The 24,409-nt window shown below is 32.9% G+C and overlaps 2 protein-coding genes across 5 annotated transcripts in view; one reads left to right on the top strand and one right to left on the bottom strand.

Moving 5' to 3' along the window:
- The window catches only part of LOC144088690 (syntaxin-binding protein 4), a 46,316-nt gene extending 29,385 nt beyond the window's left edge, over positions 1–16,931 (top strand). For all 4 annotated transcript variants that reach the window (XM_077619290.1, XM_077619287.1, XM_077619288.1 and 1 more), the window contains one exon: positions 15,852–16,931. In XM_077619290.1, coding sequence (XP_077475416.1) covers positions 15,852–15,898 — 47 coding nt within the window. In that variant the 3' untranslated portion in view covers positions 15,899–16,931. The remainder of the gene's footprint in view (positions 1–15,851) is intronic.
- A 194-nt stretch (positions 16,932–17,125) lies between these two features.
- Positions 17,126–24,183, bottom strand: rrn3 (RRN3 homolog, RNA polymerase I transcription factor). The gene is made up of 17 exons (XM_077619291.1): positions 23,842–24,183; positions 23,691–23,747; positions 23,538–23,627; positions 22,590–22,719; positions 22,453–22,512; positions 22,221–22,284; positions 21,447–21,516; positions 20,490–20,588; positions 20,303–20,398; positions 19,695–19,818; positions 19,472–19,602; positions 19,008–19,138; positions 18,717–18,904; positions 18,474–18,582; positions 17,943–18,095; positions 17,529–17,613; positions 17,126–17,455 (listed from the first exon to the last, which is right to left on the bottom strand). The coding sequence occupies exons 1-17, from the start codon at positions 23,935–23,937 to the stop codon at positions 17,327–17,329; spliced, it is 1,812 nt and encodes a 603-aa protein (XP_077475417.1). The 5' UTR covers positions 23,938–24,183; the 3' UTR covers positions 17,126–17,326.
- Between the last annotated feature and the right edge of the window lie 226 nt (positions 24,184–24,409).

Genomic DNA, 24,409 nt, shown 5'->3' with positions numbered 1-24,409 from the left:
TTTTCCCATAAAAACGACATAGTATAGTAAGGCTTTTCCCCCATAAAAAACGACATAGTATAGTAAGGCTTTTTTCTTGAAAAAACGACATAGTATAGTAAGGCTTTTTTCTTGAAAAAACGACATAGTATAGTAAGGCTTTTTTCTTTAAAAAACGACATAGTATAGTAAGGCATTTTTTCATAGAAACGACATAGTATAGTAAGGCTTTTTTTTCATAAAAAACGACATAGTATAGTAAGGCTTTTTTTCCCATAAAAATGACATAGTATAGTAAGGCTTTTTATCCCATAAAAACGACATAGTATAGTAAGGCTTTTCCCCCATAAAAAAACGACATAGTATAGTAAGGCTTTTTTCTTGAAAAAACAACATCGTATAGTAAGGCTTTTTTTTCATAGAAACGACATAGTATAGTAAGGCTTTTTTTTCATAGAAAACGACATAGCATAGTAAGGCTTTTTTTTCCATAAAAAACGACATAGTATAGTACGGCTTTTTTTTTCATAAAAACGACATAGTATAGTAAGGCTTTTTCCCATAAAAAACGACATAGTATAGTAAGGCTTTTTTTTCTTAAAAAACGACATAGTATAGTAAGGCTTTTTTTTCATAGAAACGACATAGTATAGTAAGGCTTTTTTTTCATAAAAAACGACATAGTATAGTAAGGCTTTTTTTTCCATAAAAAACGACATAGTATAGTACGGCTTTTTTTTCATAAAAACGACATAGTATAGTACGGCTTTTTTTTCATAAAAACGACATAGTATAGTAAGGCTTTTTCCCATAAAAAACGACATAGTATAGTAAGGCTTTTTTTTCTAAAAAAACGACATAGTATAGTAAGGCTTTTTTTTTCATAGAAACGACATAGTATAGTAAGGCTTTTTTTTCTCATAAAAAACGACATAGTATAGTAAGGCTTTTTTTTTCTTAAAAAAACGACATAGTATAGTAAGGCTTTTTGTCTTAAAAAACGACATAGAGTAGTAAGGCTTTTTTCTTAAAAAACGACATAGTATAGTAAGGCTTTTTTTTCCCCATAAAAAACGACATAGTATAGTAAGGCTTTTTTTTTCCCCATAAAAAACGACATAGTATAGTACGGCTTTTTTTTCATAAAAACGACATAGTATAGTAAGGCTTTTTCCCATAAAAAACGACATAGTATAGTAAGGCTTTTTTTTCATAAAAAACGACATAGTATAGTAAGGCTTTTTTTTCTTAAAAAACGACATAGTATAGTAAGGCTTTTCCCCATAAAAAAACGACATAGTATAGTAAGGCTTTTCCCCATAAAAAAACGACATAGTATAGTAAGGCTTTTTTGTCTTAAAAAACGACATAGAGTAGTAAGGCTTTTTGTCTTAAAAAACGACATAGTATAGTAAGGCTTTTTTTTCCCATAAAAACGACATAGTATAGTAAGGCTTTTCCCCCATAAAAAACGACATAGTATAGTAAGGCTTTTTTCTTGAAAAAACGACATAGTATAGTAAGGCTTTTTTCTTTAAAAAACGACATAGTATAGTAAGGCATTTTTTTCATAGAAACGACATAGTATAGTAAGGCTTTTTTTTCATAAAAAACGACATAGTATAGTAAGGCTTTTTTTCCATAAAAAACGACATAGTATAGTACGGCTTTTTTTTCCATAAAAACGACATAGTATAGTAAGGCTTTTTCCCATAAAAAACGACATAGTATAGTAAGGCTTTTTTTCTTAAAAAACGACATAGTATAGTAAGGCTTTTTTTTTCATAGAAACGACATAGTATAGTAAGGCTTTTTTTTCTCATAAAAAACGACATAGTATAGTAAGGCTTTTTTTTCTTAAAAAAACGACATAGTATAGTAAGGCTTTTTTTCTTAAAAAACGACATAGTATAGTAAGGCTTTTTTTTCATAGAAACGACATAGTATAGTAAGGCTTTTTTTTCATAAAAAACGACATAGTATAGTAAGGCTTTTTTTCTCCATAAAAAACGACATAGTATAGTACGGCTTTTTTTTTCATGAAAACGACATAGTATAGTAAGGCTTTTTCCCATAAAAAACGACATAGTATAGTAAGGCTTTTTTTTCTTAAAAAACGACATAGTATAGTAAGGCTTTTTTTTCATAAAAAAGGACATAGTATAGTAAGGCTTTTTTCCCATAAAAATGACATAGTATAGTAAGGCTTTTTTTCCCATAAAAACGACATAGTATAGTAAGGCTTTTCCCCCATAAAAAACGACATAGTATAGTAAGGCTTTTTTCTTGAAAAAACGACATCGTATAGTAAGGCTTTTTTTTCATAGAAACGACATAGTATAGTAAGGCTTTTTTTTCCATAAAAAACGACATAGTATAGTACGGCTTTTTTTTTCATAAAAACGACATAGTATAGTAAGGCTTTTTCCCATAAAAAACGACATAGTATAGTAAGGCTTTTTTTCCCATAAAAACGACATAGTATAGTAAGGCTTTTCCCCCATAAAAAACGACATGGTATAGTAAGGCTTTTCCCCCATAAAAAACGACATAGTATAGTAAGGCTTTTTTCTTGAAAAAACGACATAGAGTAGTAAGGCTTTTTTCTTAAAAAACGACATAGTATAGTAAGGCTTTTTTTTCATAAAAAACGACATAGTATATTAAGGCTTTTTTTCCATAAAAAACGACATAGTATAGTACGGCTTTTTTTTTCATAAAAACGACATAGTATAGTAAGGCTTTTTCCCATAAAAAACGACATAGTATAGTAAGGCTTTTTTTTCATAAAAAACGACATAGTATAGTAAGGCTTTTTTTTCTTAAAAAACGACATAGTATAGTAAGGCTTTTTTTCATAGAAACGACATAGTATAGTAAGGCTTTTTTTTCATAAAAAACGACATAGTATAGTAAGGCTTTTCCCCATAAAAAAACGACATAGTATAGTAAGGCTTTTCCCCATAAAAAAACGACATAGTATAGTAAGGCTTTTTTGTCTTAAAAAACGACATAGAGTAGTAAGGCTTTTTGTCTTAAAAAACGACATAGTATAGTAAGGCTTTTTTTCCCATAAAAACGACATAGTATAGTAAGGCTTTTTTTCCCATAAAAACGACATAGTATAGTAAGGCTTTTCCCCCATAAAAAACGACATAGTATAGTAAGGCTTTTTTCTTGAAAAAACGACATAGTATAGTAAGGCTTTTTTCTTTAAAAAACAACATAGTATAGTAAGGCTTTTTTTTCATAAAAAACGACATAGTATAGTAAGGCTTTTTTTTCCATAAAAAACGACATAGTATAGTACGGCTTTTTTTTCATAAAAACGACATAGTATAGTAAGGCTTTTTCCCATAAAAAACGACATAGTATAGTAAGGCTTTTTTTCTTAAAAAACGACATAGTATAGTAAGGCTTTTTTTTTCATAGAAACGACATAGTATAGTAAGGCTTTTTTTTTCTCATAAAAAACGACATAGTATAGTAAGGCTTTTTTTTCTTAAAAAAACGACATAGTATAGTAAGGCTTTTCCCCCATAAAAAACGACATAGTATAGTAAGGCTTTTTTCTTGAAAAAACGACATAGTATAGTAAGGCTTTTTTTTCATAGAAACGACATAGTATAGTAAGGCTTTTTTTTCATAAAAAACAACATAGTATAGTAAGGCTTTTTTTTTCCATAAAAAACGACATAGTATAGTAAGGCTTTTTCCCATAAAAAACGACATAGTATAGTAAGGCTTTTTTTTCTTAAAAAACGACATAGTATAGTAAGGCTTTTTTTTCATAGAAACGACATAGTATAGTAAGGCTTTTTTTTTCTCATAAAAAACGACATAGTATAGTAAGGCTTTATTTTCTTAAAAAAACGACATAGTATAGTAAGGCTTTTTGTCTTAAAAAACGACATAGAGTAGTAAGGCTTTTTTCTTAAAAAACGACATAGTATAGTAAGGCTTTTTTTCCCATAAAAACGACATAGTATAGTAAGGCTTTTCCCCCATAAAAACGACATAGTATAGTAAGGCTTTTTTCTTGAAAAAACGACATAGTATAGTAAGGCTTTTTTTTCATAGAAACGACATAGTATAGTAAGGCTTTTTTTTTCATAAAAAACGACAGTATAGTAAGGCTTTTTTTTCCCATAAAAAACGACATAGTATAGTACGGCTTTTTTTTCATAAAAACGACATAGTATAGTAAGGCTTTTTTTTCATAGAAACGACATAGTATAGTAAGGCTTTTTTTTTCATAAAAATGACCATGTATAATGAGGCTTTTTTTCCCCATAAAAACGACATAGTATAGTAAGGCTTTTCCCCCATAAAAAACGACATAGTATAGTAAGGCTTTTTTCTTAAAAAAACGACATAGTATAGTAAGGCTATTTTTTGTCTTAAAAAATGACATAGAGTAGTAAGGCTTTTTTCTTAAAAAACGACATAGTATAGTAAGGCTTTTTTTTTCATAGAAACGACATAGTATAGTAAGGCTTTTTTTTTCTCATAAAAAACAACATAGTATAGTAAGGCTTTTTTTTCTTAAAAAAACGACATAGTATAGTAAGGCTTTTTGTCTTAAAAAACGACATAGTATAGTAAGGCTTTTTTTCCCATAAAAACGACATAGTATAGTAAGGCTTTTCCCTCATAAAAAACGACATAGTATAGTAAGGCTTTTTTCTTGAAAAAACGACATAGTATAGTAAGGCTTTTTTTTCATAGAAACGACATAGTATAGTAAGGCTTTTTTTTTTTCATAAAAAACGACATTGTATAGTAAGGCTTTTTTTCCCATAAAAAACGACATAGTATAGTACGGCTTTTTTTTCATAAAAACGACATAGTATAGTAAGGCTTTTTTTTCATAGAAACGACATAGTATAGTAAGGCTTTTTTTTCATAAAAAACGACATAGTATAGTAAGGCTTTTTTTCCCATAAAAAACGACATAGTATAGTAAGGCTTTTCCCCCATAAAAAAATGACATAGTATAGTAAGGCTTTTTTCTTAAAAAAACGACATAGTATAGTAAGGCTTTTTGTCTTAAAAAACGACATAGAGTAGTAAGGCTTTTTTCTTAAAAAACCACATAGTATAGTAAGGCTTTTTTTCCCATAAAAACGACATAGTATAGTAAGGCTTTTTTCTTGAAAAAACGACATAGTATAGTAAGGCTTTTTTTTTCATAGAAACGACATAGTATAGTAAGGCTTTTTTTTCATAAAAAACGACATAGTATAGTAAGGCTTTTTTTTCCCATAAAAAACGACATAGTATAGTAAGGCTTTTCCCCCATAAAAAAACACATAGTATAGTAAGGCTTTTTCCCATAAAAAACGACATAGTATAGTAAGGCTTTTTTCTTAAAAAAACGACATAGTATAGTAAGGCTTTTCCCCCATAAAAAAACGACATAGTATAGTAAGGCTTTTTTTCCCCATAAAAAACGACATAGTATAGTACGGCTTTTTTTTCATAAAAACGACATAGTATAGTTAGGCTTTTTCCCATAAAAAACGACATAGTATAGTAAGGCTTTTTTTTCTTAAAAAACGACATAGTATAGTAAGGCTTTTTTTTCATAGAAACGACATAGTATAGTAAGGCTTTTTTTTTCTCATAAAAAACGACATAGTATAGTAAGGCTTTTTTTTCTTAAAAAACGACATAGTATACTAAGGCTTTTTTTTCATAAAAAAACGACATAGTATAGTAAGGCTTTTTGTCTTAAAAAACGACATAGAGTAGTAAGGCTTTTTTCTTAAAAAACGACATAGTATAGTAAGGCTTTTTTCCCCATAAAAACGACCATGTATAGTAAGGCTTTCCCCCCCATAAAAAACGACCATGTATAGTAAGGCTTTTTTCCCCATAAAAAACGACATAGTATAGTAAGGCTTTTTTCTTTAAAAACTACATAGTATAGTAAGGCTTTTTTCTTTAAAAAACGACATAGTATAGTAAGGCTTTTTTTTTCATAAAAACGACATAGTATAGTAAGGCTTTTTTCCCATAAAAATGACCATGTATAATAAGGCTTTTTTTCCCCCATAAAAAACGACATAGTATAGTAAGGCTTTTTTTCCCATAAAAAATGACATAGTATAGTAAGGCTTTTCCCCCATAAAAACGACATAGTATAGTAAGGCTTTTTTTTCTTAAAAAACGACATAGTATAGTAAGGCTTTTTTTTTTCATAGAAACGACATAGTATAGCAAGGCTTTTTTTTTCTCATAAAAAACGACATAGTATAGTAAGGCTTTTTTTCCCATAAAAACGACATAGTATAGTAAGGCTTTTTTTCCCATAAAAACGACATAGTATAGTAAGGCTTTTCCCCCATAAAAAACGACATAGTATAGTAAGGCTTTTTTCTTGAAAAAACGACATAGTATAGTAAGGCTTTTTTCTTTAAAAAACGACATAGTATAGTAAGGCATTTTTTCATAGAAACGACATAGTATAGTAAGGCTTTTTTTTCATAAAAAACGACATAGTATAGTAAGGCTTTTTTTCCCATAAAAATGACATAGTATAGTAAGGCTTTTTTCCCATAAAAACGACATAGTATAGTAAGGCTTTTCCCCCATAAAAAACGACATAGTATAGTAAGGCTTTTTTTTCCATAAAAAAACGACATAGTATAGTACGGCTTTTTTTTTCATAAAAACGACATAGTATAGTAAGGCTTTTTCCCATAAAAAACGACATAGTATAGTAAGGCTTTTTTTTTCTTAAAAAAACGACATAGTATAGTAAGGCTTTTTTTTCATAGAAACGACATAGTATAGTAAGGCTTTTTTTTTCCTCATAAAAAACGACATAGTATAGTAAGGCTTTTTTTTCTTAAAAAAACGACATAGTATAGTAAGGCTTTTCCCCCATAAAAAACGACATAGTATAGTAAGGCTTTTCCCCCATAAAAAACGACATAGTATAGTAAGGCTTTTTTCTTGAAAAAACGACATAGTATAGTAAGGCTTTTTTTTCATAGAAACGACATAGTACAGTAAGGCTTTTTTTCATAAAAAATGACATAGTATTGTAAGGCTTTTTTTTTTCCATAAAAAACGACATAGTATAGTACGGCTTTTTTTTCATAAAAACGACATAGTATAGTAAGGCTTTTTCCCATAAAAAACGACATGGTATAGTAAGGCTTTTTTTTCTTAAAAAACGACATAGTATAGTAAGGCTTTTTTTTTCATAGAAACGACATAGTATAGTAAGGCTTTTTTTCTCATAAAAAACGACATAGTATAGTAAGGCTTTTTTTTCTTAAAAAAACGACATAGTATAGTAAGGCTTTTTGTCTTAAAAAACGACAGAGTAGTAAGGCTTTTTTCTTAAAAAACGACATAGTATAGTAAGGCTTTTTTTCCATAAAAACGACAGTATAGTAAGGCTTTTTTTTCCCATAAAAAACGACATAGTATAGTACGGCTTTTTTTTCATAAAAACGACATAGTATAGTAAGGCTTTTTATTCTTAAAAAACGACATAGTATAGTAAGGCTTTTTTTCATAGAAACGACATAGTATAGTAAGGCATTTTTTTCATAAAAAATGACATAGTATAGTAAGGCTTTTTTTCCCATAAAAAAAACGACATAGTATAGTAAGGCTTTTCCCCATAAAAAAACGACATAGTATAGTAAGGCTTTTTTCTTAAAAAAATGACATAGTATAGTAAGGCTTTTTGTCTTAAAAAACGACATAGAGTAGTAAGGCTTTTTTCTTAAAAAACGACATAGTATAGTAAGGCTTTTTTTCCCATAAAAACGACATAGTATAGTAAGGCTTTTCCCCCATAAAAAACGACATAGTATAGTAAGGCTTTTTTCTTGAAAAAACGACATAGTATAGTAAGGCTTTTTTCTTGAAAAAACGACATAGTATAGTAAGGCTTTTTTCTTTAAAAAACGACATAGTATAGTAAGGCATTTTTTCATAGAAACGACATAGTATAGTAAGGCTTTTTTTTCATAAAAAACGACATAGTATAGTAAGGCTTTTTTTCCCATAAAAATGACATAGTATAGTAAGGCTTTTTATCCCATAAAAACGACATAGTATAGTAAGGCTTTTCCCCCATAAAAAAACGACATAGTATAGTAAGGCTTTTTTCTTGAAAAAACAACATCGTATAGTAAGGCTTTTTTTTCATAGAAACGACATAGTATAGTAAGGCTTTTTTTTCATAGAAAACGACATAGCATAGTAAGGCTTTTTTTTCCATAAAAAACGACATAGTATAGTACGGCTTTTTTTTTCATAAAAACGACATAGTATAGTAAGGCTTTTTCCCATAAAAAACGACATAGTATAGTAAGGCTTTTTTTTCTTAAAAAACGACATAGTATAGTAAGGCTTTTTTTTCATAGAAACGACATAGTATAGTAAGGCTTTTTTTTCATAAAAAACGACATAGTATAGTAAGGCTTTTTTTTCCATAAAAAACGACATAGTATAGTACGGCTTTTTTTTCATAAAAACGACATAGTATAGTACGGCTTTTTTTTCATAAAAACGACATAGTATAGTAAGGCTTTTTCCCATAAAAAACGACATAGTATAGTAAGGCTTTTTTTTCTAAAAAAACGACATAGTATAGTAAGGCTTTTTTTTTCATAGAAACGACATAGTATAGTAAGGCTTTTTTTTCTCATAAAAAACGACATAGTATAGTAAGGCTTTTTTTTTCTTAAAAAAACGACATAGTATAGTAAGGCTTTTTGTCTTAAAAAACGACATAGAGTAGTAAGGCTTTTTTCTTAAAAAACGACATAGTATAGTAAGGCTTTTTTTTCCCCATAAAAAACGACATAGTATAGTAAGGCTTTTTTTTTCCCCATAAAAAACGACATAGTATAGTACGGCTTTTTTTTCATAAAAACGACATAGTATAGTAAGGCTTTTTCCCATAAAAAACGACATAGTATAGTAAGGCTTTTTTTTCATAAAAAACGACATAGTATAGTAAGGCTTTTTTTTCTTAAAAAACGACATAGTATAGTAAGGCTTTTCCCCATAAAAAAACGACATAGTATAGTAAGGCTTTTCCCCATAAAAAAACGACATAGTATAGTAAGGCTTTTTTGTCTTAAAAAACGACATAGAGTAGTAAGGCTTTTTGTCTTAAAAAACGACATAGTATAGTAAGGCTTTTTTTTCCCATAAAAACGACATAGTATAGTAAGGCTTTTCCCCCATAAAAAACGACATAGTATAGTAAGGCTTTTTTCTTGAAAAAACGACATAGTATAGTAAGGCTTTTTTCTTTAAAAAACGACATAGTATAGTAAGGCATTTTTTTCATAGAAACGACATAGTATAGTAAGGCTTTTTTTTCATAAAAAACGACATAGTATAGTAAGGCTTTTTTTCCATAAAAAACGACATAGTATAGTACGGCTTTTTTTTCCATAAAAACGACATAGTATAGTAAGGCTTTTTCCCATAAAAAACGACATAGTATAGTAAGGCTTTTTTTCTTAAAAAACGACATAGTATAGTAAGGCTTTTTTTTTCATAGAAACGACATAGTATAGTAAGGCTTTTTTTTCTCATAAAAAACGACATAGTATAGTAAGGCTTTTTTTTCTTAAAAAAACGACATAGTATAGTAAGGCTTTTTTTCTTAAAAAACGACATAGTATAGTAAGGCTTTTTTTTCATAGAAACGACATAGTATAGTAAGGCTTTTTTTTCATAAAAAACGACATAGTATAGTAAGGCTTTTTTTCTCCATAAAAAACGACATAGTATAGTACGGCTTTTTTTTTCATGAAAACGACATAGTATAGTAAGGCTTTTTCCCATAAAAAACGACATAGTATAGTAAGGCTTTTTTTTCTTAAAAAACGACATAGTATAGTAAGGCTTTTTTTTCATAAAAAAGGACATAGTATAGTAAGGCTTTTTTCCCATAAAAATGACATAGTATAGTAAGGCTTTTTTTCCCATAAAAACGACATAGTATAGTAAGGCTTTTCCCCCATAAAAAACGACATAGTATAGTAAGGCTTTTTTCTTGAAAAAACGACATCGTATAGTAAGGCTTTTTTTTCATAGAAACGACATAGTATAGTAAGGCTTTTTTTTCCATAAAAAACGACATAGTATAGTACGGCTTTTTTTTTCATAAAAACGACATAGTATAGTAAGGCTTTTTCCCATAAAAAACGACATAGTATAGTAAGGCTTTTTTTCCCATAAAAACGACATAGTATAGTAAGGCTTTTCCCCCATAAAAAACGACATGGTATAGTAAGGCTTTTCCCCCATAAAAAACGACATAGTATAGTAAGGCTTTTTTCTTGAAAAAACGACATAGAGTAGTAAGGCTTTTTTCTTAAAAAACGACATAGTATAGTAAGGCTTTTTTTTCATAAAAAACGACATAGTATATTAAGGCTTTTTTTCCATAAAAAACGACATAGTATAGTACGGCTTTTTTTTTCATAAAAACGACATAGTATAGTAAGGCTTTTTCCCATAAAAAACGACATAGTATAGTAAGGCTTTTTTTTCATAAAAAACGACATAGTATAGTAAGGCTTTTTTTTCTTAAAAAACGACATAGTATAGTAAGGCTTTTTTTCATAGAAACGACATAGTATAGTAAGGCTTTTTTTTCATAAAAAACGACATAGTATAGTAAGGCTTTTCCCCATAAAAAAACGACATAGTATAGTAAGGCTTTTCCCCATAAAAAAACGACATAGTATAGTAAGGCTTTTTTGTCTTAAAAAACGACATAGAGTAGTAAGGCTTTTTGTCTTAAAAAACGACATAGTATAGTAAGGCTTTTTTTCCCATAAAAACGACATAGTATAGTAAGGCTTTTTTTCCCATAAAAACGACATAGTATAGTAAGGCTTTTCCCCCATAAAAAACGACATAGTATAGTAAGGCTTTTTTCTTGAAAAAACGACATAGTATAGTAAGGCTTTTTTCTTTAAAAAACAACATAGTATAGTAAGGCTTTTTTTTCATAAAAAACGACATAGTATAGTAAGGCTTTTTTTTCCATAAAAAACGACATAGTATAGTACGGCTTTTTTTTCATAAAAACGACATAGTATAGTAAGGCTTTTTCCCATAAAAAACGACATAGTATAGTAAGGCTTTTTTTCTTAAAAAACGACATAGTATAGTAAGGCTTTTTTTTTCATAGAAACGACATAGTATAGTAAGGCTTTTTTTTTCTCATAAAAAACGACATAGTATAGTAAGGCTTTTTTTTCTTAAAAAAACGACATAGTATAGTAAGGCTTTTCCCCCATAAAAAACGACATAGTATAGTAAGGCTTTTTTCTTGAAAAAACGACATAGTATAGTAAGGCTTTTTTTTCATAGAAACGACATAGTATAGTAAGGCTTTTTTTTCATAAAAAACAACATAGTATAGTAAGGCTTTTTTTTTCCATAAAAAACGACATAGTATAGTAAGGCTTTTTCCCATAAAAAACGACATAGTATAGTAAGGCTTTTTTTTCTTAAAAAACGACATAGTATAGTAAGGCTTTTTTTTCATAGAAACGACATAGTATAGTAAGGCTTTTTTTTTCTCATAAAAAACGACATAGTATAGTAAGGCTTTATTTTCTTAAAAAAACGACATAGTATAGTAAGGCTTTTTGTCTTAAAAAACGACATAGAGTAGTAAGGCTTTTTTCTTAAAAAACGACATAGTATAGTAAGGCTTTTTTTCCCATAAAAACGACATAGTATAGTAAGGCTTTTCCCCCATAAAAACGACATAGTATAGTAAGGCTTTTTTCTTGAAAAAACGACATAGTATAGTAAGGCTTTTTTTTCATAGAAACGACATAGTATAGTAAGGCTTTTTTTTTCATAAAAAACGACAGTATAGTAAGGTTTTTTTTTCCCATAAAAAACGACATAGTATAGTACGGCTTTTTTTTCATAAAAACGACATAGTATAGTAAGGCTTTTTTTTCATAGAAACGACATAGTATAGTAAGGCTTTTTTTTTCATAAAAATGACCATGTATAATGAGGCTTTTTTTCCCCATAAAAACGACATAGTATAGTAAGGCTTTTCCCCCATAAAAAACGACATAGTATAGTAAGGCTTTTTTCTTAAAAAAACGACATAGTATAGTAAGGCTATTTTTTGTCTTAAAAAATGACATAGAGTAGTAAGGCTTTTTTCTTAAAAAACGACATAGTATAGTAAGGCTTTTTTTTTCATAGAAACGACATAGTATAGTAAGGCTTTTTTTTTCTCATAAAAAACAACATAGTATAGTAAGGCTTTTTTTTCTTAAAAAAACGACATAGTATAGTAAGGCTTTTTGTCTTAAAAAACGACATAGTATAGTAAGGCTTTTTTTCCCATAAAAACGACATAGTATAGTAAGGCTTTTCCCTCATAAAAAACGACATAGTATAGTAAGGCTTTTTTCTTGAAAAAACGACATAGTATAGTAAGGCTTTTTTTTCATAGAAACGACATAGTATAGTAAGGCTTTTTTTTTTTCATAAAAAACGACATAGTATAGTAAGGCTTTTTTTCCCATAAAAAACGACATAGTATAGTACGGCTTTTTTTTCATAAAAACGACATAGTATAGTAAGGCTTTTTTTTCATAGAAACGACATAGTATAGTAAGGCTTTTTTTTCATAAAAAACGACATAGTATAGTAAGGCTTTTTTTCCCATAAAAAACGACATAGTATAGTAAGGCTTTTCCCCCATAAAAAAATGACATAGTATAGTAAGGCTTTTTTCTTAAAAAAACGACATAGTATAGTAAGGCTTTTTGTCTTAAAAAACGACATAGAGTAGTAAGGCTTTTTTCTTAAAAAACCACATAGTATAGTAAGGCTTTTTTTCCCATAAAAACGACATAGTATAGTAAGGCTTTTTTCTTGAAAAAACGACATAGTATAGTAAGGCTTTTTTTTTCATAGAAACGACATAGTATAGTAAGGCTTTTTTTTCATAAAAAACGACATAGTATAGTAAGGCTTTTTTTTCCCATAAAAAACGACATAGTATAGTAAGGCTTTTCCCCCATAAAAAAACACATAGTATAGTAAGGCTTTTTCCCATAAAAAACGACATAGTATAGTAAGGCTTTTTTCTTAAAAAAACGACATAGTATAGTAAGGCTTTTCCCCCATAAAAAAACGACATAGTATAGTAAGGCTTTTTTTCCCCATAAAAAACGACATAGTATAGTACGGCTTTTTTTTCATAAAAACGACATAGTATAGTTAGGCTTTTTCCCATAAAAAACGACATAGTATAGTAAGGCTTTTTTTTCTTAAAAAACGACATAGTATAGTAAGGCTTTTTTTTCATAGAAACGACATAGTATAGTAAGGCTTTTTTTTTCTCATAAAAAACGACATAGTATAGTAAGGCTTTTTTTTCTTAAAAAACGACATAGTATACTAAGGCTTTTTTTTCATAAAAAAACGACATAGTATAGTAAGGCTTTTTGTCTTAAAAAACGACATAGAGTAGTAAGGCTTTTTTCTTAAAAAACGACATAGTATAGTAAGGCTTTTTTCCCCATAAAAACGACCATGTATAGTAAGGCTTTCCCCCCCATAAAAAACGACCATGTATAGTAAGGCTTTTTTCCCCATAAAAAACGACATAGTATAGTAAGGCTTTTTTCTTTAAAAACTACATAGTATAGTAAGGCTTTTTTCTTTAAAAAACGACATAGTATAGTAAGGCTTTTTTTTTCATAAAAACGACATAGTATAGTAAGGCTTTTTTCCCATAAAAATGACCATGTATAATAAGGCTTTTTTTCCCCCATAAAAAACGACATAGTATAGTAAGGCTTTTTTTCCCATAAAAAATGACATAGTATAGTAAGGCTTTTCCCCCATAAAAACGACATAGTATAGTAAGGCTTTTTTTTCTTAAAAAACGACATAGTATAGTAAGGCTTTTTTTTTTCATAGAAACGACATAGTATAGCAAGGCTTTTTTTTTCTCATAAAAAACGACATAGTATAGTAAGGCTTTTTTTTCTTAAAAAAAACGACATAGTATAGTAAGGCTTTTTTTCCCATAAAAACGACATAGTATAGTAAGGCTTTTTTCTTGAAAAAACGACATAGTATAGTAAGGCTTTTCCCCCATAAAAAACGACATAGTATAGTAAGGCTTTTTTCTTGAAAAAACGACATAGTATAGTAAGGCTTTTTTTCCCCATAAAAACGACATAGTATAGTAAGGCTTTTTTCTTAAAAAACGACATAGTATAGTAAGGCTTTTTTTCCCATAAAAACGACATAGTATAGTAAGGCTTTTCCCCCATAAAAAACGACATATTATAGTAAGGCTTTTTTTTCTTAAAAAACGACATAGTATAGTAAGGCTTTTTTTTTCATAGAAACGACATAGTATAGTACGGCTTTTTTCTTAAAAAAACGACATAGTATAGTAAGGCTTTTTGTCTTAAAAAACGACAGAGTAGTAAGGCTTTTTTCTTAAAAACTGACATAGTATAGTAAGGCTTTTTTTCCCATAAAAACGACATAGTATAGTAAGGCTTTTTTCTTGAAAAAACGACAGTATAGTAAGGCTTTTCCCCCATAAAAAACGACATAGTATAGTAAGGCTTTTTTCTTGAAAAAACGACATAGTATAGTAAGGCTTTTTTTCCCCATAAAAACGACATAGTATAGTAAGGCTTTTTTCTTGAAAAAACGACATAGTATAGTAAGACTTTTCCCCCAGAAAAAACGACATAGTATAGTAAGGATTTTTTCTTGAAAAAATGACATAGTATAGTAAGGCTTTTTGTCTTAAAAAAACGACATAGAGTAGTAAGGCTTTTTTCTTTAAAAATGACATAGTATAGTAAGGCTTTTTTTTCATAGAAACGACATAGTATAGTAAGGCTTTTTTTCATAGAAACGACATAGTATAGTAAGGCTTTTTTTTCATAAAAAACGACATAGTATAGTACGGCTTTTCTCTTAAAAAAGCGACATAGTATAGTAAGGCTTTTTGTCTTTAATAACGACATAGTATAGTAAGGCTTTTTTTCCCATAAAAACGACATAGTATAGTAAGGCTTTTCCCCCATAAAAAACGACATAGTATAGTAAGGCCTTTTTCTTGAAAAAACGACATAGTATAGTAAGGCTTTTTTTTCATAGAAACGACATAGTATAGTAAGGCTTTTTTTTTCATAAAAAACGACATAGTATAGTAAGGCTTTTTTTTCATAAAAAACGACATAGTATAGTACGGCTTTTTTTTTCAAAAAACGACATAGTATTGTAAGGCTTTTTCCCATAAAAATGACTATGTATAATAAGGCTTTTTTCCCCCATAAAAACGACATAATATAGTAAGGCTTTTTTCTTAAAAAAACGACATAGTATAGTAAGGCTTTTTGTCTTAAAAAACGACGTGGAGTAGTATGGCTTTTTTCTTAAAAAACGACATAGTATAGTAAGGCTTTTTTTCATAGAAACGACATAGTATAGTAAGGCTTTTTTCCCATAAAAAACGACATAGTATAGTAAGGTTTTTTTCTTAAAAACATAGTATAGTAAGGCTTTTTTTTCATAAAAAAACGACATAGCATAGTAAGGCTTTTTTAAAATAAAAAACGACCATGTATAGTAGGGCTTTTTTTCATTTAAAAAAAACCATGTATAGTAAGGCTTTTTTTCCATAATAAACAACCATGTACAGTAAGCCTTTTTTCTCAGAAATTACATCAGGTAAAAAGATAAATCTTTGTTTTTACTCATCAGGTCCCAATTAGCCTAGATATCAAAGAGAAAATAAAAATGCATGTCTTGCCAGAGTCTTAGGAGGTTAATGATCATCTTCTGCTGATGTATGTTCTGACCAGGGACAGAAGAGGACATGGCCCCAGACGCCAGCTCTCCGCTTATGTGAGCCCCAACGCCGATCAAGGAAGAATGTTCAAAGAACGAAGCCGTCCCATCAGGGCCGAAACGGATGTCATTTCCTGGTGACGGAGTGAGTGAACGCAATGTTTAATGCCAAAGCTCTCATGCGCGCATCTACTTAGACACCTTCACTTTCTGCAAAAGGACAAACATTTTATGGACATTTCCGTGAGCTTCCTTAATGTTTAAATCAGGGGTGTCCAAACTTTCATGGGCTAATCAGTATTAACTCAATTGGATGTGAATGTGATAATTGTCCATTCAATATTTACTTAAGATTCTTGTGCAAGCCATAATGAATATTATGCAACCAGTTGGCCCGCAGGCCACAGTTTGGACACCCCTGTTTTAAATCCAAGATGTTTTGAAGCATGGTCCAACGCGCCAGTTCTTCCTGACCTATTTCCTACCCTTTCAACAATAACATTGCATGTAAAGCACAATCTAAATCCACAGGTCTCCGTATTAACTCGCCGCCATCTGCTTTTCTGCTGTCACTTTTTTTTTTATGAACCGTGGGTGATGTTAAACTTCTTTTTTGCCAGTTTCAACTGAATGAGAGTTAGCTTTGATAGCAGGACTAAAGAGCGCTCTGACTGTTGATTGTTCACAGGAATGTTGGTGTACAGGAAAGAAGTGATTGGATATAGCTCCTGTTGTGTATTTTTACATCCACCATTTAAGGTAAAGGTTGACCGATATGTCGGGCCAATTGATCCCCCCCCAAAAAACAAAAATGGCCATAAAAACTAACAGTAAGGATAGATTAATTCCAATATACACTTATATCGTGTTACTCTTACCTTTCCTGTTGGTACAAAAAATGTAAACTATCGGCAAATGGGCTTTTTTTTAAGCCTTTGAAAACCCCACATATCGGTTGACCTGCAATTATGTATATTTATGAACAATGCTGTAAAAACCAATAGTCAAGTCGAATTATTTAACCAGCCTGAATCTTTGTTGTGGCCTCATCTTTCTGTTACGGTTTTATAATAAAGGTATGACGGATCATTGGACTTTAAACAACTTTTTTTGTTTCCACAGTCACTAATGGCGTAGCGGGACTGTCTTCTAACTTTGACACAGGGGCCAATGGTAGTCTTTGCGTGTGGTCTACAACTGACAGGTGACTAGTGTAGGGCTTTTTGCCCGTGGTCGTCTGAGATGGGCTCCAGCAACCTGTGACTCTGACAAGGAAGAATAAGCAGTGTTGGTAATGTTGTTGTTTTTTATTTAAGTGACCTAATATCCTTAGGTTCTTTTGAAACATTAGCGAGGAGACTAGAACACTTCATGGAAGCATACTCACTCTTTTAAAGTTAACTGGAAACATTTGGGCATTGGAAGGGTAAAATTGCAGGACACACCGACGATCATTAGGTTGTTAGGACTGCGTGTAACATAACTATGATCAATGTCTCTGGAAAGTGACGGGGGGTGAGCCGATATTAGGGTTCGAGTCCAAGGAGCTGGGAGTCATTCCCATGATGGCATCAGCGTGGCCGCCTTCCCCGCACAGGAAATCGTCTTCTTTTGAATCCTGACAGGAGCATAAATGTACGGTATGTTTTGTCACGCTAAGATTTTTTCTTTAAATCTCAAGTAGGTCATACCTGTGCAAGTGTTTTAGTGTTGACCACCTCCGAGTCTGCAGGTTCCTCCCACACCTGATAGAGGGGCTCTATGAGCGAGCCAGACCTGCGGGTAACAAAATTGCGGTCAGTGATCATGAACACGTTAAAGTCAACAGAATGTCACAGCGCCGCAGGGGTGCTGCCGTCCGTCTACAAATCGAGGTATCGGCATTTTAATCCACTTGCGTTACAATCTGGCACTACTTAGAAATCCAGTCGCAACAAAGAAAATGTATTGGTGGTGTTACAATTGATGTAATGCTTCAACAGGATTAGTGAAAGCAGTTATTTTTTTTCTAATTCAGCAAGGTACTTTAAACTTTAGACCTTTGTGCTAGTTGGGGATTTTCGAGAAAGTTTAACTGGTATTTGCTATCTAAGTCTAACATGTACCTTTTCAACATGTAGGGGTCATAAGGAAAGAAGCAATCCAGTGGGTTGGTGTTGGTGCTCACGCAGTCGCCTCCCACAGAGCTGCGCACCACAGGTAGATTGCGGCGGTTGTTCCTCTCAATGATGGTGTAGCAGAACACGATTTGATATTTCCTGAAACAACAACAGGGTATAAAATGAGTGCTGTGCCAGATGTAATGCCCAATTTTAGTTCAGGGAGCAGTTTTTTCAACAAGGCTTCTATTTGTGTAGTGGTAGTAAGTAAAGAGGGGTAAAGAGAATATCTATTTCAACTGGGAAAGGTAACAAGTTAATTTATTTATTCTTTTTCATTAAGTACTAATAAAGTATTTTACAGACTGGGCCTTTGAATGAATTCATTTTTGAGGATAATTAATCTATGTTTTTGGTGTTATTGTATATGTAATACTACAAATGGACATTAAATTAGGGGGTTGTAAGGATTTTCTCCCGAGGACTAAATGTACTAAAACATCGAAATTGGTGGATGAAAGAGGGTTAAAAGTGTACCTGGTGATGGCGGCAAAGAGGTTTGCGACGGCAGGAAGACACACTTTAAGCGGGTTCAGTTGACACATGACCACTCTTTCCAGGTTTAAATGCTGGAGGTACTCCAAGCCTAAAAAATTGAAACAAAACATCCATCATGGACATTATGCTGTGCTTTTTACATGCATACGTATATCCGATATCTTAATTTGATGGTGACTGTGTGTGAGCCGTCCCTCAAAACGAAGTGACCGGCGTGCGTACCTTTCTTCATGTTGCCTGCCAGAATGGCTGCGTGTCTGAAGATCACTATGTAAAAGACAGCCTGGCAGGCGGCGTAGAAAGGTCCGTGCAGGCTGATGTCACAGCAGGCCTGCCGCTCTTTGGAGTCCTGGCTGTCGATGTAGCGCTGGACCCACGAGACCAGTAAGTCGAGACACGCTCGCGCCGTGCTGCAGGAGACAAATGTGCGCATGTCCTTGCACCATTTCAAATTGCTCACTTGAACCGAGTTGGCGAAGGCGAGGTTGTGCAAAAAAAAAAATAAAATCTTACACCACAGGGATGAACTTGGCTCGGGCCAGAAAGCTCCCCATGTAGCCCGCGGCTGCTTGGCGGAGAACAGCGGGCTGGGATGGATTCTGCAGAATCTTCCACAAATGCTCCAGGAAAGCTTCAGCCAAGGCCTGAATGGACACGCAATAAAACATTTAAGTTAGAATACAGAGGACGATTGTAAAGGCTTGTCATGGCTGTATAATACTTGTATTTTGTTTTAAAATAATAAGAATCATTAAATTTGATCAATTAAGCTATCTTGTTTGTGATTTTCTTGAAAATGTTTCTACGCAAGCTGTGAAAATATGAAGTCATTCCAACAAAAATTGTCCAAATGATAGACATACAAAATGGGGTCCAATATTTTTGAACACCCTGTCTATTTTTCTTTTTGTATTTAAACCACTACTGTGCAAATATGCGATTGGGCCACATTTGGAGTAGAAAATGAGTGGACTCACCAGTCTGAAGCTGCACAGGTAAAAGAGCACGTACTGGACGTGGCACAAGGCATGCGTGGGCAAGATCAGCTTATCAAACACGGTCAAGACGTCCCGATACAGTTCTTTTGTCCTGTCTATGTGGAGAGTCTCTGCGGGAGAGAACGACAAGACGCAAAACAAGTCAATTGGGCATTGGCATTGGACTATGATTGCGCAATGTGGTTAAGAAATAAAGCGCTACCGTTGACGTGACAGATATCCTTGATGTATGCCAACAACACGCTCATGAGTGAATCGAGCCTCTCGGCCATTGGGTGTGCTGTGACTCCCACACGGGGGGGCTGATCTGACGGCAGGTCCTCATCCTGGAAAAAAATATATAAACCACACTCATGCATAAAAAGGAATAAATGTGACGTGGCGAATACTCTTGTTTTATGCATTAAGACTTTTCCTGCCATTTCCCGTTCGAGTGTAAGACTAGTAAAATTAGCCGACTAAATCCACTATTTTCCAATTTTTAAAACACTGAAACATCCTAAAAAGCCAATTTCCAATCACTCGAAGGGAACCAGGACATCCCTACCAGAAAGGGCCATTAGATTACGCTATTTTACAAATTGAAGGTATTATAAAGATAATAACACTAAACCAACTACTGCAACAATTAGACAAGTATTTGTTCTGCTGCCTCATACCTTACTAAAGTCAAAACAAATTTCATCATATTCTCATTGGTGTAGGTTGCATCAGGAGTTGAACTGTGTGCGCATTACGTGCCCGATCACACAGACCGAACTATTTGATATTCTATAAACGGTAGTATGCTATAAAATAAGTGTTACGTACCATATCAAAGAGGGCCTCTTCAGTGGAGCTGCCTGCCCGCTGGCTTTGTAACGCATTTTCTTCAGCCTCTTCAATACATGAGCGCGATGCACTCACCTAAAACAAGTTAGGGATGTGACATGACAGTATATTTAGGAGTTGTGGATGCCAATTCTGATCAACTTGACAGCGGTGTAAAAGCACTTACATCCAGTTTGAGCATCTGTCCCACGACGATCTCCAGCACGTCCCGTCGAATAGTTGGTATGTAAACAGTCACTCTTAGGAGGTTGTGGACGTAACACTCCTGCAGAGAGAAGCAAACAATACAATGTAGAACGTTGACTATGCCATGTCCGTCGACCGAGGATGATAATAATATGCCTTTGAACAACTGTTGATTTCCCCCAAAATAGGACAGTAAGCACCCAATACTCAGCTCAGAGGCACAAAAGACATAATAGAGCATCATAAAAGACAATAGGCATCCTGGTTTCCACCACTTCAACCTGCTACAGAGCCATAACAGCCAAGACAAACAGACACAAGGACAGTTTCTTCCCAAGGGCTGTCACCATACTCAACTCGAGTTCTGCACCTAGGACCTAATCAAGACTTATTACTACTACTTATTTATTATGTTGACCACTTTTGACGATTCATTATTTATTGCTTATTACCATATATTGATTATCTACATGTTTGTTTCTTTGATGTTGAGTCCATAGACAAACAACTTAGCGCTGAACGTCTCCAAAACCATGAAACTCATCCCGGACTTCAGACGGAACAAGACCGCTCCGCTCTACTGATCTCACTTGGACTACTTTTTTTTTTCTTATTTATTTGCCTGTTTGTTGTTGTTATTTGTGCACTTTGTGGTGAAAGTTTTAACTCTCATACTATTATAATGACAATAAAATCCTTCAATTCAATTCAAAAACCATCATTCCATCCCTGGCTCTCAGTTTTCTGGCTATCAAAAAAATAAATGCAATATAGAGCTCAGCTGAAATAAATGTCCTTTAAAGTGAGAAATAGCTCTATTTCCAATTCTTGACCTGGTCTTTTGCATGAGCAAACAATCTTTGACAAACACAGGATTCCCAAATAGACTATGGTGCCTAAAATCTGTTACTGCATAGTATCTTTTTCAATTTCTTACCAGGGTTTTGGAGGACTGTTGAACAAAAGGAAAGCGGTCTTGCAAAACAGGCACCAGAAATTGACTTGTCCTGAGAAGAAGAAAAAAGCAAAACATTAACCAGTACAGTGACAAATCTAACACTTTCAGGAAGTGGTTACTACAATTGACAGCTATTTAAAAGTTGATACTTAATACCTTTAATGAACCTTTTGGTCATTTACTGTATTTTCTTGCATGTTAGCCCCGTCCGCGTAAAAGACGCCCCCAGATTCACAATTTTGTGGTATTTCTGAATCGAAATGAGCGAGCAATGGCAGGCACAAGTAAGTGAGCTATTCCACGTTTTATGCAATTTCATTCGTAGATATCAAAATTTATTTTGTTAAGTGTTTTATCTGTTTATCCTTTCTCTATTTTGAAATAAATTACCGTATTGGGCGCGTTGTCTTGCATTAAGGCGTTTCATGCTTGTCGCCTTGCAGTTTTGTGGATGTCAAGTCTAATTTATGCACATATAAGCCGTATCCTCGATTCAGTCATCATTTTTTTGAGCGACAAATACGGGAGAAATATAAGGTAATTATTTTTTTTACAGCAGTAAGATGTGCATATATGCATTTAGCTAAGAACTTTAAAAAATACAATATATTCTCCACTTCCAGTTAAAATGAAGTTGATGTCTAGTGCTATTATGACAACAGATGAGTTCAATGAATGCGCTGTGAAGGTTAAAAAAAATAATAATAATAACAAAACCAACTGCAAGTTGAAATGCATAAGAAAATAACTCACGATGGGACATATCTGGCGATGAGCTGCAAGGCCTGATGGCACAGGTTGAATTTTCGGGGAAGATCTGAAAAAGTGATTGCATAGTACAATGTTAATTCATGCAAAAACTACAAATAACATTTGAAAAAAAACAACAACTGCGATTTATAGTCCGGAAAATACATCATTTCAATACCTTTTAACAAAATACAGAGCATGTACAAATTGGAGTCAAAAAAAGGAGAACACATACTTTCGCCTTCATCATCCGAATCCGAGAATTCCACTCCTCCTTCACAGATGGCTACTCTCGCTAGAAGCAAACACACACAAATCCTTCGCATATCGCACAGGTAATATTGAACGTGAGGTGAGACAAAACAAGGCTACCTGGTATAAAGTGGGAGGCAACCATTTTGAGACACCCGCAGAGGAAGACGGTCTGCGCAGAAACCAGGTTGCTAAGGAAGGCCATGTACTCGTCCACAACGGCCTGGCTCCGCCCCAGCCATGGAAGCTTCTGCAAAATGGACGCAAACAAGAAAAGTTAGTGTATGTAGGAGGGGTGGAAACCTCCAGATATCTCCTGATTACGATATGATTTGTTATGAAAAGCTCACAATTACGTCCAGAATGTTTCTTTATTAAGCAGCGACACCGTCTTATATTCAGGGGCAATATGGCATATCCAAATGTCTTTTATCCACCCAATTTGAATAGAGCTATCACAACATCATACCTGTCAACCTCTGCCGATAACTGCCCTTATAAATGATTATGATTCCCCTTACAAACCCCAAAAAACCCTTACAAACACCGTACGAGTCGTACGGTGTTTGTAAGGTTTTTTGGGGGGTTTGTAAGGGGAATCATAATCATTTATAAGGGCAGTTATCGGCAGAGGTTGACAGGTATGCAACATTATAGTCAAATAAAATGGAGATTTCAACGAAGCAGAACAAAAAGACAAAAGAAATCCCATTCAGGGCAAAAAAATAAGCTTACAACAAATTGTTAAAACAATTTGTTTGACATAAATGAACTGGATCACCTAATGCATCAAATTGAGCAGTTTTAGTTGTCATTTGTTTGACTTTTTACTGCAAGATTTGTTTCAATAGTGTCATTGGAAATATTATGAAATATGCTGTATATATAGAAGTTTTTGCATTATATTTATGGATCTTTTGTTACTGGTCATCTTGACTCATTAACCTCCATTTCAAGGTATCATTATTCTCAGCCATTCACGGTGAGAGGTGTCCAATCCAATTTGACTGGGGGCTCTCCCAGTCCAAATGGATTGGACATGAAAAGAAAAACAACATTAGCACTGACCAAGACAGTGTAGATGAGCTGTTCATGTTCTTTGGTGAGCTGAGTGACGCAACTCCGCAATTCTTGGATCCATGTAATAATCTGTGCATCCTATAAGGAGAGAAAACATAGTATTGGTGGCAAGACCACAGTAAAACTTCTCGATCACATTACCTTTATCTCAGGGTCTGCCAGTTGATGCTTCAACAGTTCATAGTCATTCACGTCTCCCTTCACAAAGACAATTCACCACACATTACATATCGCTTAACACCGAATTCAACGGCATGATTTATGAATGAGGATAAAAACGACTACCACTCACCTGTTTATACTTGGCTAACGTTTCCGTGACACTGCCCCCAAATCTGACAATCTTTAAAGGAGGAGTGTTAAGAAAATCACGATTTCCTATATCCATGCTTTCGAGGTATTTAGGCAAACGAGTAATTGTTTGGCTAGGTTAGCGTCTCAAAAAGGGTAGACCGTCGAAACTTGTAGGAATTCATGACGCAATTACCTAATACGGAATAAATATTTTACCGTTTTTAAATAATATTATTCAATGTCGATGAGGATTTGTAGTTTGAAAGATCATGAGATTAAAACAGCACATGAGGCGTCTTCCATTTTGCATTAGTTTAGCGTTTTCTTCTTCTAACGTATTTGGTATGTCGATCTACGACATTCTACTCGATGGGGTCACCTAGTGGATTAAAAAGAAACAGCACCAATGCAAATTTTCCATGAGCACTACAGAGTACATCCACAGCAAACGTTAAAACAAGTTTGGTTGTGTGGAAAAATATACTGATCATATTAGAGTTAGTATAATTTTAAATAAAATCAATTAATTATTTCAGGATCCATTTGAGTTTAATTTATTTAGTAAA

Source organism: Stigmatopora argus, chromosome 14 (assembly GCF_051989625.1).
Source record: "Stigmatopora argus isolate UIUO_Sarg chromosome 14, RoL_Sarg_1.0, whole genome shotgun sequence".
Classification (NCBI taxonomy): Eukaryota; Metazoa; Chordata; class Actinopteri; order Syngnathiformes; family Syngnathidae; genus Stigmatopora; species Stigmatopora argus.
The sequence above is the reverse complement of the archived record's forward strand: the minus strand, read 5'-3'. Positions and strand labels throughout refer to the sequence as shown.

Bases quoted from the DNA above. Each gene is read 5' to 3' on its own strand.
- rrn3 (XM_077619291.1), bottom strand. From the start codon at position 23,937: ATGGATATAGGAAATCGTGATTTTCTTAACACTCCTCCTTTAAAGATT. The intron at 23,748-23,841 runs GTGAGTGGTAGT...GTCTTTGTGAAG, and splicing joins CGTTAGCCAAGTATAAACAG to GGAGACGTGAATGACTATGA. The intron at 19,603-19,694 runs GTAGCGCTTTAT...TCTCTCCCGCAG, and splicing joins GGATATCTGTCACGTCAACG to AGACTCTCCACATAGACAGG.